Below are 14,450 nucleotides of genomic sequence, written 5' to 3'. Positions count from 1 at the left end.
ACGTTTATAGTTACCATAAGCATATCATGAGAATATATTTCAGTTTTTAGATTGGTTCCAAAACATATTTTGTAGCTCATTTGATGGCACAATTTAATTATTTCTTTATGCTGTCTGTTATAAGTAGTTGTCATTATCCAGCATTTAGCTGATTTAAAATAAAAGGTCAAAAGGTAGCCAAAGAACAAAACCTTGGGAGAGGTTCGAGGACATCTATAGGAATTATATTGCTAATCGTAAGCTTACAATTCTCCGAATGTTAACACATTTGGAACTTATCATAGTTTGGATTTATTAATGAAGGTGGCTGAGGTCAATACAATAATAATCAGCTTTTGTTTTTAATAACCCGCTAGTGATAGTTTTGTCAAAAGTCATACAGCACACAAGCTTCAGTCAATATCTGTGCAATGGAGCTTGTCTCAATAAAGACATCCTGTTTCAGTTTGGTCTTTTCTTATGCTACAGTAGCTTCAGTGATCAACTACCCAATCACTGCCCAAAGACACCAGTCCTAATGCATCACCCTCTTAAGTTTTATTTATATTGGTATTATTGCCAACTTAGATTTATGAATAATGATGTCAATAAGTTTTGTTTCATCATCACAGCTCTTAATATGAAAACGCTAGACTTGTCTTAGGAAGTTTGTTTCTTCAGAATGGGGCAGGAACACATACTAAATGAGAAAAATAAGGGTTAGAGATTTGTCTTTGTTTACAATTCTGTTCAAATTCATGTTGAATTTCAGCTGAAGGGCTAGATTTGCCTCAAAGACCCCAGACTGAACAATAGTTGAATAATGCATAAGAAAGTTGTTAAGATTACACAAATACCCTGCAGTACCTTTGTTAGAGTTCCAAAACAATACTGCGGTTTTAATTTAATATTGTTTCTAGTTAACTTTATTCTCCATGTCGAAGTATGATAGCTGAAGTTTAGTACAGTACATAAGAGTAACAGTAAAATTAAGATCCCATGGCATTAACATATTTCATCAACATAACCACAAGGTGTATAAAAAGCTTTAAAGAAATTAAGATGGACATATATTTAATTCCATATATTTACCTTGAGGTGTAATTGATATAGAAATTCAAATAATGACTGTCTTATAAGATGAGGTATAGCTTGATATATGCACCCAGTATATGAAGTACTCCACTTCCTTTAGTGGAGAAACAAAGATGGCGGTGAGAACTCTTAGGGGGATTTCTATTTCATTAACTATTTTTTTCAATTGTTAGTGTTCTTTATAATATATTAAAGTAACCATAGAAACTCTGAACAGTTTTCTTCTCTTTTACAAATGTCCAACTCTTTATACATTATGTATAACAATAATAGCACCCCTTTCAAGGAGTGATAGGAAATCCTTTAAATTGATGCACTTAAGCAATTATTCTGACCTATCATAATCACAAGATGAGCAAGTAATGCATTTGAATGTAAAATAAATTACCATTGCACTCTTTTTACCTTTTGGTTTATACATTTTAAAGTGAGCTGGAAAGAATTTGTGAGAAGGTTTCACCGCAGTCTATAGAGTTCTTCCACATACATTTATAGAAAGCAACTTTAAAAATGAATATTATTACAGTTTCTTAAATCTATTTTGCTAACATGGGTTATTATTTCATAGAAAGACGAGGATTAAGTCAGTTTCAGGATGTTATTTATGAAAATCTTAAAATGAAGAAAACATATTTATGAGTAACCTCAAGAAATTTGTTTTTTAATTAAAAATACAAGAAGTTAATATATTTCTAAACACAGGAAAGTTGGTTTCTACTAACGGTTTAAAAAATAAAATACGTTTTATTTATGAAAGTTATGGACTCACCTCCACACTGTATTTCATTGTAAATGAAATAAGAGTTGATGTGGGTTCCCCATAGCTTATATTTTAACTTCCGATATGCACTATTTCAAAGAACACCAGTGCATTCACAGTGGAATTATGACAGAAAATAATATAATATTTTTAGGATTTGGAGGTATTTTAGTCACTGAGCATCAATATTGTGCCTCAATTACACATTTATTTCTTGCATCAGTACTCTCTATGCTGCTTGCTTACCTTTTCCCCTTTGACTAACCCCATACTGACTGGCCCCATTACACATTTCCTCTGGAGTCTTAACTTGCTTTTATTAATCGCAAACTTTTTATGCTAACACAGCTTCAGTTGTGATTGCAATGCTGAGAACGAGTGATTCAGGTGTCCCACAGGGGCACATGTTAAACACATTCATATGTCTACTACTTGGGACCCTTTGTGATTGGTAAGGCAAGAGAGGACATCATCAAAGCCTTAATGAATAATTACCTGAAAATTGGGCTCAAGTTTCTTTGTGAAAACATGACAGGGTGAGAACTGAGCTGAGTGATCAATAGTTTAGCACATAGGCACACTGTGTAGTAGATCTATGGTAACCAGCCACACACACACACACCAACACATTCATATCCGTACTAGTTTGCATGTATCTTGTATGGTCACCTAGACTGGATAAACACCACAGATCCTATGTGTTTGGTTTTAACACAAGGGGTCTGGGGCTGGTTGTTCCTTGTAGATTTTCATAGTTGGCGCCCCTTCAGAAAACAGAAAAGGACAAGTGTTTCAGGTGAAGCAAAGAGAGGCCATTTCTGTCCCCATGTGACACCCTTTTCATTTTCTCATCCCAGTTCTATAAAAAGGGGAGGAAAGCTTGATTGTCATTCCTTCACATATGGATGAAGCTAAAATGTATTTATTTCATCTCAAAACTAGGTAGTTAAAAGTGAATATTTGTCATACAATTCAACATGTCAGGACGGTATATTTTCCACCACAACTGACTGAAGCACGGGGACTGAAATGACCTTCCGGCCATCACGCCGTCCTCTTCTGAAGGGGCCAGCGCAGTCTGACAGTTTGTCTTTGGTAGTGTTTCTTCAGATTCTCCCGGGCACCGTAGAAGTGTTTCATACCGGTCTTATAGTGGTCTTAGTGCATTAGTTTTGGGTCAGCATCTCCTGGCTTTAGTTTCTGGTTTCTCTGTGGTCAGTGAGAGAGGGTTTGCCATGTGGCTGGCCGTCACTTTGATAAAATAAAAAGTCTTCTTTGAACTGTTACAGTGTGTCATGCCCGCAAGAGGCATGTGATATTGCAGGTTTATTTCTTAGCACATGTTTTTGTGAATAATTTGATATTTTATTATTGTATCTGCGCCATATTAGTTCTGGTTTCAGTTTTTTTCAAAGATTCAAGATGTATTGTAAATGTTTCTAATAAAACAAAAATGAAATAATTTCCGATGGATGCTCTTTGCTGTGTCGCATGAGTATTTCAAAAAAGTTGCAGTTGTGAAATGGCAAACAAGTACCATACAGTAACTCCACATTATGCCATTTTTCAATGAAAAGTAGGCACAAATAAGGCATATGGTTAAGGCATAAAATAAGGAGCAAGACTTAAGAAATTACATTTATTTATACATATGCAATCTAAATATACACATGAGAATTAACATTTTAAAAACCTAACCTTTACTACCCAATTCACTATTGGGAATGCCACAAGGGGAAAAAAAACTCAGCAGGATAATGACCGTTTACACTGTTGACCTTTTGGCTGTGGTAATGGCACCCTGAAACTTTCCCCCACCTCCTCTCTTTTGCCAAACTAGCAGATCTAAGGGCTAGCATCCTCCTTAGTGCTTACTCTTACCAACCTGACAGAACTACACACACCCAGAAAAAAAAAGAGAAAACCATACAAAGAGACCTGGGATACTCTTATGGGATATCCCAGAAGGCATGATACTGTTCCAGTTACAATGGAGTTCATTTACAGTAAAACAAGCCGTCTTGTGTACATCAGAGACCCAGCAGCGGGGAAGGCTGAGTGCCCTTACTACCCATCTCTTGCAACATGAGCTGTCCATCCATCCAGGACAGCAGGGAGGGCTCCACTGAGACCATGGTATATGACCACCACAACCAATATCCCCTCATCACCCTCCCACATCTCCACAGCCACGGGGAAAGCGACAGCAATTCAGTTAAACCAGAAAAAAGGATGGTTCACAGCAGTAAAGGAGCAAGACTGATTTGTTAGCAAAGAAGACATAGGCCTATGTGAGAAAAATTGCTGCGCACAAAGTAATTTTATGGGTTTCATCAGAAGAGCAAACTTTATTCTGTGTAAAGACAAAGGGAAGTCGAAGTGCACTGATAAAATGGACATGAAAAATTCTCCACGGACCCCCATTTTGTGCAGTTTAGATTGTATCTGGTCGAATGTCAGGCCATTTGGGCTGAGATGGCTTAACTCCTCGTTTCCCCATTAGCCAAGGGTAGTTACATTTAATAACTCCATCATAAAAGGATTTGATTACCAGTGAAATCAAGAACAAAAAGACAGAGGACACCCTTCATATATAGTAAGCAGCTTCAGATCAAACCCACCCAGTGTTGCATGTTAGCACAAACCCTTTGGTCAAACAAGACCTCAATATAGTGTTAAATAAATATCATTGGGACAAACTCAAATACATTTGGGAGGAGCTGACTGACAATGGAGAGGTGGGGGGGGGTGGTTACACTTCAGTGAAGTCAGGTCTTCACTGCTGAATCTTATTGCCCTTTTTCTGTGCTAGGGAATTTGGTGTGTTCACAGGCTTATTAAATTGAGCTGACAATGGGGGATCAGTTCACAATGAGTGAGACAAAAACTGTGTAAAGATATGGCGGACCATACCCTAACATGCTCAATTTCTCAAGTCATGTAAATGAATTCAAATCATGTCCCCTTTCATATTTAAAACCGATCAAGCCAAGGCGTAACCATAAAGCTTATTGAATTAGATGGGGACAGACTTCACAGAATAAACAATGCAAAGAGGCTACAGAAAGACTTGGTTGCCCCCCTTTGTATCTCTCCCCTTGTTTCTGTCTGCCTGTATCCTTGTCTCTAGGTTTCTCCTCGTCTCCCAGTCCTCCCTCCCAGTCTACCTGTCTGTCCCTGACTCTCCCTGGCGGTGGTGAGGCCTCAGTTGTTCTGGCAGCAGGCACTCGACTTGGCAGCATTCTGCGTGGGCTGCACCGTGATCGGCACCACATTGGAGTTGGGCGAGAAGTCAGTGTCGCTGCGGCCCGTCATTTGCCTCTGGGACACGATGTTGTAGATGGCTGCAGGGGAACGACAGAGACAAGTGAGAACACAACAGTCGCCGTTGGGTTGTTAGGTGATGAGAAATGGAGCGTGTTTCGTCAGACTACAGTGGATACAAAACTCAGAACAAGACGGTAATGCAATGGGGACCTAACAGCATTTCACTTTCCAGGGTTGTGTAAATAAATACCAAAACAAACATAAAATGGAGACAAGTTGTCATAGAAACCAGCAGCACCCTGTGGCTCCTGGGGACTGAACTTCTGCCCCTTACCTAGGATTACTCGAGTCTTACACGCAATACTAACTTCAGACTGACTCATACATGCCACTGACTGATGGTGAATCCAAGTCAGTTCCCTGCCTCTAAATTAGCAAGAGATTGAAAACAAGCAGACAAGATGACCTCAACTAACCCTTGATCTGGTATTTCAATGACTAGCTACAGTCAGCATGCTTCCCGGGTCAGGGAGTCTCTAGTTCAATTCCTACATGGCTGTGTTTGAGCACTGCTATGCACTCTGTTGTATGTGGAGGGGGAAAGCAAAACACAAATAGCAGGGAGCATGCTGACAGCCCTATATCAACTGATTTGAAGGCCTCACTCAGTGAGAAGCTTGTTCCTCAGACACTCTTGGGTTTTTGAGTTGGCCGTTGCTAATTTTCTATTTTATAGCAGCCATGCATTAACAAGGGCCTTTCTAAGGTGTGGCTAATACGTCAGTAAGTTGCTCTTATAGAGGTACCTAATGTGAGTTGTTCTGGGTATGAGGGCCTAAACTGTCTTCCTAAAACTATGAGACATTTGGAAAGCTCATATTTGCACTCCAATGTACATATTGCGACCAGACCCAAAATAAATGCTTTAGTGGTTTCCTGACAAACATCAGATCTGATTGAGGATCACACAAAGTGTGATTGTCTGAGTGTCCTTTGAGCGTGCCAATTACAGATGCTTTTGACCTTAATAAAAATGTCAGGTACTGTTCAATTTACTGCAGAGTGATCTTACAGTAGAGGCCTCGTAATAACCTGGATTTTGCTGCCATCTATTGGTGGAAGATGAGTCACCGCTAAACAAATGGATTACAAAGCTCTCAGAGTACAAATAAATATATATACACTAAAGGAACGTTTGGTATGGCCGTTAATATAAGATGTATGAAGGGGAGACCTTTACTTGGAGAAGTGACTCTTTTTAAGCCTTTTAAGTGTTAGAGTAGGCCAGCTCTTTCACAAGATGGCGTGATTCTGTGTGCACTACAGGGTGAATACAAGTTGCCTTGGGGCAATTTCACTTTAAAATGTATACCAAACAAAAACCATTGATTTCAAAGTTGAACAAACCACAGAACACAATACCTAAAGACTAAAAGTAACAATTTCCACCGAAAATTTTACAAAAACACATTTACAGGAAGAACTGCGCCGATACAAAGTTTGTTAACAGAATAAAACTGTGGGAGATTTTACCGTAATTCTGCAGTTTTTCCAATAATTTACTGTAAAAAAATGTAATCAATTGTTTTTGTTTGGCATCCATTTTAAAGTGAAAAATCGGAGTCACAGTCTAATTCCGTAACGATGGAATCGCCCCTTATTAAAATCACAAGCAGTTCTAGTGTATATGGTAGGCAGTGTACACTAACCTGTGAGAATGGTCTGGAAAGCCAGCTCCACATTAGAGGAGTCTAACGCCGAGGTCTCCAGGAAAGACAGTCCATGCTTCTCTGCGGAAAGTGGAGAAAAAAAAGCAAGAAAAAAAAAAAGCACACTCACCAGCATTATTCATTGTCCGTACTAGTAGGCACTTCATAAAACAGCCATCCAGTCATTATACGTCAGCAATGAGGCTATTTGCAACAGCCACCACAGAATAGGCTAACTGATAAAAATGACATGATGTCGATGACCCTTTGTAGTCATGCTGCATGAGCCAACCCTGGTGACAAATCAATAGCAGAAATTGAACGAGAGCCTGTGGTTTCACATGGCATGCTTGTTTACTCTACACAATGACGTCTTCTAGAACAATTCCATTCATTCATATATAGCCACTCATATCAAGAGCAATTTACCAGTCAAAGTGTATTCCATGCATGAAATAAGACTCAAGGTCATAAGTAAACACTTGAAACATTATGCAGAGCTATGAAGGAGAAGTGTGATAAGCTGGAAATGTCACATTGGAGTGTGTAGAGAAGCTAAAATCACAAGTCATAATGGAGCCAACTCAACTGGCTTTTTATCAGTTGCTGGGGATGTGCATTCAGAACCATGAGCTGTTAATCACTGACAGAGGCAGCCTGATAGGAGCTCTGTTGTCTCCACATCAAAGAGCAGCCCTAAGGGGGAAGTAGACAGTGACAGAGAGTGGAGGGCATCCCCTCGTCCACTGCGAGGCTCAGGTGCATCACTTTCCCCAGGCCCAGATTCTTTTGGAAATGTGTTTGAAATGCCCTTGTTCCAATTTTGAAAGCAAGATTATGGTAATACTTATCAAAAAAATGGAATTGTGTTGTTGTTCAACTTGCCGCATCGCTTTATGTCCACTGCTATTGCGAATAAAAAAGTGAAAATTATTGAGGGAAAAACAACTCTCCTGTACTGTCCCCCTTGGCTTGTAATGCTGTAGTAGAATCAACACAAACAGATCAAGTAGCTATAAAACTAGTTGATGTGAGGGTACCTGCCAAGGCCTTGGCCTCGTCCATGGGCACGGCCCTGAGGTGGCGCAGGTCACTCTTGTTGCCCACCAGCATGATGACAATGTTGCTGTCAGCGTGGTCCTGCAGCTCCTTCAACCAGCGTTCAGCGTTTTCATACGTCAGGTGCTTGGCAATGTCGTACACCAGCAGAGCCCCCACTGCCCCACGGTAGTACCTACACAGAGGACAGGAGGAGGGAACTAAGTGTTACTGGGAGCAGTGGTGGACAGAACACCTGAGCATTGGCCGAGTCAATGGAGTGGTAGATTTAGTTTGTCGTTCCCTACATGAAATGCTATTGCATACATCATAAGCAAAGGACTCAAAGTTGTCAACAAGATGAGAACATTAGTAAATTAGCAGAAGTAGGCTGGAATGTTCTATACGCACAAACATCCTCAATGGCTGGGTTTACACAGGAAGCCCAAGTCTGATATTTTTTCCATTAGTCAGTCATTTGACCAATCCCATCAGATCTTTATACATCAGATCTTTCAGAGCTCATTTGTGAAAAGATCTGACGGGATTGGTCAAATGACCAATTAGTTAAATAAAGATCAGAATTGTGCTGCCTGTCTAAATGCTGCAAATATGTGAAAAGATGCCTGGCAGACAGACACAAAACAAACAAATCTCTATGCGTGCGAGCTGTGTTAATACTCACGCGGAGGTGATGGCTCTGTAGCGCTCCTGTCCTGCCGTGTCCCAGATCTGGGCCTTGACGGTCTTGCCCTCCACATGGATGCTGCGCGTGGCAAACTCCACCCCAATGGTGCTCTTGCTCTCCAGGTTGAACTCGTTGCGGGTGAAGCGGGACAGCAGGTTACTCTTCCCCACTCCAGAGTCCCCAATCAGCACCACTGGAGCACAGAGAGAGGAGCGAGGGCATGAGTCAGACAGACACCACCAGAATAACAATACAGTATGTTACCCACTGCACAGGGGTCAACAAACAACTTGTTTTCTACGATGTAGGAACAGGAACACTCACTGGGGGTAAAACAGGACTGACAAAGAAAATCATGATTGAAGAGACGACAGCTCCTGATTGGGTCTAAGAGCATCGCGCCATGCTGCTCTGTTAGTGATTAACGGTCTACTGAGAGGGCCTGACTGTACTTGACTGTAGTTCAATAAACAATATTTGTGCAAAACACAGGCCATCTGGCTTGTTTTTGCTATAGACAAAAGACCCATGACGTGAAGTTTCAAACTTTGTGAGGTAGCGCCTAGGCTAAGTATTGTCATGAATGACCAAAGACTGATTTAATTGACCAAGAAGATGATGCCTTGTGAAGTTCAGCCTATTCACTTTGCAGCACCAACTCTGAACCCTGCCCTTATGGAGCAATGAAACATTTGGCACATGTTCCTGTTTTGACACCCATTCATTTCCAAACACAAACAGGGGTGTGTTGGGAAAGAGGATTTTACAATGACTGAAATCCAGGTGAGTCAGGAGGAAAATCCTAACTCATAAGCTCACCCCACTGTTATTAGGAAATAGGAACTGGTTGTGTGTTGACGAGGCCTTATTGACACATCTCCCACAGAACGTAGGCAAAGCTCATCACATGAAAATACTACAGTGGTGCAACAGACACAGGTAGAAACCTGCCTACCCATTGACGATTGTGCCGACTGACTCAAGCTAGGAGAACCTAACAAAAGTTAACTTGTTCCACAGGCAATTCATCGGCAACTCTCCATATAAGTTAGTAACATGAGAACTGTGACTTTGTAGTTCCAAGAATATCCTTGTCAGCTGCAAGAAGGACTCTGAACTACAATTCCATTAGACTAGCCTATCTTCTGGTCACGCTATCTGGTAACCGTGATAATACGCTGGCTGAGGAACGAACAGAAGCATTATGCAACTTTCAGTGTACTTGTCACCAGAAACATAAGATCACCAATTTAGGCTACGGTATTGTGTAGGCTGCATTCCAGAGTTCTAAAGCTACAACCATTGTTTTATTATTGGACGCCATCATCACATAGCTTAGGCCTAAACAGTGTAGTCTAGCGTCCTTAAAAATCTCAATTCTGGCCTCCTGAGTGGCACAGTGGTCTAAGGCACTGCATCGGAGTGCTAGCTGTGCCACTAGAGATTCTGGGTTTGAGTCCAGGCTCTGTCGCAGCCAGCCGCGACCGAGAGACCCATGGGGCGTCGCACAATTGGCCCAGCGTTGACCGGGTTAGGGGAGGGTTTGGCCGGCAGGGAAGTCCTTGTCCCATCCCGCACTAGCAACTCCTGTGGCGGGCCGTGAGATAACAGGATTAAAAAATATATATCTAAATTCTATTTCCCAATACAGTATAAGGAAGTTATTTTAAGTAGGTCTATCTTATCTAGAAGTCGAATCAACAAGAAAGCATTTCTTTATTCGTAAAGAGAGCACTCAGTTTAAATAAGCACTCAGTCATTTAAACAAGAAAGCTGGTCAACTTGCTGTGCAACATTTACAGGCTCCTAGGTCGGGAGCAGTGATTCAACCACTCACCTGACTGACTCATGCCTAAACAGTGAGGGTGCAGTAAAGAAAGCAACTAAATGCAGGAAACTGGAGGGGGAGGAACCTACTGGTTATGTGGCCTACTGACAGTCCTCACTTTAGGCTCTATGGGGCAGTGCGATCTAGCTGTGTACCACTGAATTCAGATAATTGTGCTATTTGGCCAGCACCGAGGTATTTTATCTGAAAGTTAAGTTATGCTCATCTTCCCTACTGTCAGAGCCCTTCTGTATAGTGACACACAGAAACACACACTCACTTGATTCATACAGTTCTTCCAGTTTGACAACGCATGTTCAAATGTAGAACCCAAAAGAAAGGACCCTGTGCACTTTATTTCCCTTGTCCAGGACAAAAACAACCCACAATGGAAGTAGTTAGTGTAAGTAAGTACAGGGGAGCAGTAAGTATCCACTATCATTGCAACATACCAATTGTTGCTGTATTCTTACAAATTCAGGCCTAACAATAGGCTACAGTGCATGTGCACAGAAAAGTCTGGGAGAGGTACGACTAGACAACATAGAACACAAGGTCCAGACAAGTCATGTTGAGAAGGGGCCAATAAGCTTTCACTCTATGCTATTTGTTAGATGAATTAGGGATCATTTGGCCAAGGTCATCTTTACTCCACTTCATTCAGATGTAAACAGATCGTGGAGATGACCGCTTTCCCTAAACCCAGAGTGACCCACCACTACACCAGGTCAATGGAATCCCTACAAACAGAATGGTGCTTAAAGGCTAAACCATGTGGTCACTGGTCACCTTAGGGCAATCCGTTTGAGTAAATGTATTTTGAGGTGTCATCCTGCCATAGTCAGTGGGCTATATGACTCCTGTTGACCAATACTTCCTCTCCTGATGGTTGCGTCATTGGCCCACCACAAGGTGACTAAACAGATGTCACTTTGGATAGCTACTTGGTGCTTATTAAATGTCAGTGTGCAGTGCTATTGCAATGAACTAGCCTACTACACAGTTGTAGCCATATTTCTACTGAATTGAAACAATAGTTGCAGCAATTCAGAGTGAAGTTGTTACTGTAACTGGTACTGCTACGCATTACCTCATGTCACTGAGAATTGATTTTGGCAGGGCTCGTTACGTAGCTGCAGCAACAGTCCGATTACTTTTGACAGGGCGGAAGCGGCGACAAAAGAAATGTATTATATTGAAATCGGTGTGGTCCTGAACCGACTCTAGGTCGAAATGACTACACTCACGAAATGGTAATGTCCTAGTAAAGTATCGTAAACACACTCACCTTTGAAAAGATAGTCATATTCGTCTTCTCTATTCGTCATTTCTTCAACGTTTCTACCTTTGGAATGTGAAGTGTTCAAACCCTCCTGTGGTGGTTTCTCTGTTCAATTCGACAAAACTTCTTGACCATTTATCTCGCAACCGACAGCTTCGGTAGAACGAACAACCGAGTCAAAAAGGTAAATTCTCACTATGTCAACACCTCTAATATATTATTCGACTATAGGTCTCATATTTGACTGTGAAATGTTTAAAAACAACAAACTTTAGACTCCTCTTCCCTACTACTTGTAATTTGCCATTTCCGAGCGACGTAACTTCGAGTTTCTAGCCCCGCCCTTTACCCAGTTTCGACTGGCCAATCGACGACAGATACCTGTCACTGGCTTTCCTGTGATTGGTCTACTTTATTGTCATTCATGATTTGCCTCCATTGATCCTACTCGTTGCCTCTTGGGTGAAGTCTTCAATCTCGAGCCTTTCCAGGTATGCTGATGCCGCGTTCAAAACAACTGGGAACTCGGATCTCGGAAATCTCTGACTTCGGATTTCAGTGCGTTCAAGACAACTGGGAACTACTGGCACACAGCTCGGAACATCCATGCATACCCCCCAAGAGGTCTCTTCACAGTCCCCAAGTCCAGAACAGACTATGGGAGGCGCACAGTACTATAGAGCTATAACCAGTGGCAGTTCTAGACCATCTCAACTGGGGGGGCCACGCGTACTGTTGGAGGGGCCAGTTACATTAGACGTTATTGTTGTCATATCGTTTTCTTCACTGCATTGCAGGCATTAGCAGGCAAAAGACCATGTTCATAATCATCATCGTTGCCACTGTCTAATAATGGATGTAAAAAAAGAACAATAGCAAAAATGTGTTATGTAAAAATTATTTCATACTCCACATTTAGGGGGCCCAGAATTGTTGTCACGGGGCACTGCCCCCCCCCCCCCAGAACTGCTAGTGGTAGTAGTCATGGAACTCTATTCCACATCAAGTAACTCAGGCCAGCAGTAAAATTTGATAAAAAAAACTCCGAAAAATACACCTTATGGAACAACAGGGACTGTGAAGCAACACGAACAGACACATGCATACAAACACGATAGCATACGCACTATACACACATGGACTTTGTGTTATATGTGGTAGTAGAGTAGACGCCTGAGGGCACACACTTAATATGTTATGAATGTATAACTATCTTAATTTTGCTTGACCACAGTAGTAGGCAGCAGCTACAGTGAGGGAAAAAAGTATTTGATCCCCTGCTGATTTTGTACATTTGGCCGCTGACAAAGAAATGATCAGTCTAGAATTGTAATGGTAGGTTTATTTGAACAGTGAGAGACAGAATAACAACAACAAAAAATCCAGAAAAACACATGGCAAAAATGTTATAGATTGATTTGCATTTTAATGAGGGAAATAAGTATTTGACCCCTCTGCAAAACATGACTTAGTACTTGGTGGCAAAACCCTTGTTGGCAATCACAGAGGTCAGACATTTCTTGTAGTTGGCCACCAGGTTTGCACACATCTCAGGAGGTGATTTTGTCCCACTCCTCTTTGCAGGTCTTCTCCAAGTCATTTGGAGGGTTTTGAGGCTGACGTTTGGCAACTCGAACCTTCAGCTCCCTCCACAGATTTTCTATGGGATTAAGGTCTGGAGACTGGCTAGGCCACTCCAGGACCTTAATGTGCTTCTTCTTGAGCCACTCCTTTGTTGCCTTGGCCGTGTGTTTTGGGTCATTGTCATGCTGGAATACCCATCCACGACCCATTTTCAATGCCCTGGCTGAGGGAAGGATTTGACGGTACATGGCCCCGTCCATCATCCCTTTGATGCGGTGAAGTTGTCCTGTCCCCTTATCAGAAAAACACCCCCAAAGCATAATGTTTCCACCTCCATGTTTGACGGTGGGGATGGTGTTCTTGGGGTCATAGGCAGAATTCCTCCTCCTCCAAACACGGCAAGTTGAGTTGATGCCAAAGAGCTCCATTTTGGTCTCATCTGACCACAACACTTTCACCCAGTTGTCCTCAATCATTCAGATGTTCATTGGCAAACTTCAGACGGGCATGTATATGTGCTTTCTTGAGCAGGGGGACCTTGCGGGTGCTGCAGGATTTTAGTCCTTCACGGCGTAGTGTGTTACCAATTGTTTTCTTGGTGACTATGGTCCCAGCTGCCTTGAGATCATTGACAAGATCCTCCCGTGTAGTTCTAAGCTGATTCCTCACCGTTCTTATGATCATTGCAACTCCACGAGGTGAGATCTTGCATGGAGCCCCAGGCCGAGGGAGATTGACAGTTCTTTTGTGTTTCTTCCATTTTCAAATAATCGCACCAACTGTTGTCACCTTCTCACCAAGCTGCTTGGCGATGGTCTTGTAGCCCATTCCAGCCTTGTGTAGGTCTACAATCTTGTCCCTGACATCCTTGGAGAGCTCTTTGGTCTTGGCCATGGTGGAGAGTTTGTAATCTGATTGATTGATTGCTTCTGTGGACAGGTGTCTTTTATACAGGTAACAAGTTGAGATTAGGAGCACTCCCTTTAAAAATGTGCTCCTAATCTCAGCTCGTTACCTGTATAAAAGACACCTGGGAGCCAGAAATCTTTCTGATTGAGAGGGGGTCAAATACTTATTTCCCTCATTAAAATGCAAATCAATTTATAACATTTTTGACATGCCTTTTTCTGGATTTATTTGTTGTTATTCTGTCTCTCACTGTTCAAATAAACCTACCATTACAATTCTAGACTGATCATTTCTTTGTCAGTGGGCAAACG

The 14,450-nt window shown here is 41.7% G+C and overlaps 1 protein-coding gene across 1 annotated transcript; it reads right to left on the bottom strand.

Moving 5' to 3' along the window:
• Nucleotides 1–3,459: 3,459 nt before the first annotated feature.
• rb11a (Ras-related protein Rab-11A) lies at nt 3,460–11,925 on the bottom strand. The gene is given in 5 exon segments (NM_001140559.1): nt 3,460–5,178; nt 6,811–6,891; nt 7,851–8,044; nt 8,534–8,729; nt 11,653–11,925. Coding segments are annotated over 5 exon segments (651 nt in total). The 5' UTR covers nt 11,693–11,925; the 3' UTR covers nt 3,460–5,038.
• Nucleotides 11,926–14,450: the final 2,525 nt, after the last annotated feature.

This window comes from Salmo salar, chromosome 05 (assembly GCF_965601325.2).
Source record: "Salmo salar chromosome 05, fSalSal1, whole genome shotgun sequence".
Taxonomy (NCBI): Eukaryota; Metazoa; Chordata; class Actinopteri; order Salmoniformes; family Salmonidae; genus Salmo; species Salmo salar.
Note: the sequence above shows the minus strand (reverse complement) of the source record. Positions and strands in the feature narration are given on the sequence as shown.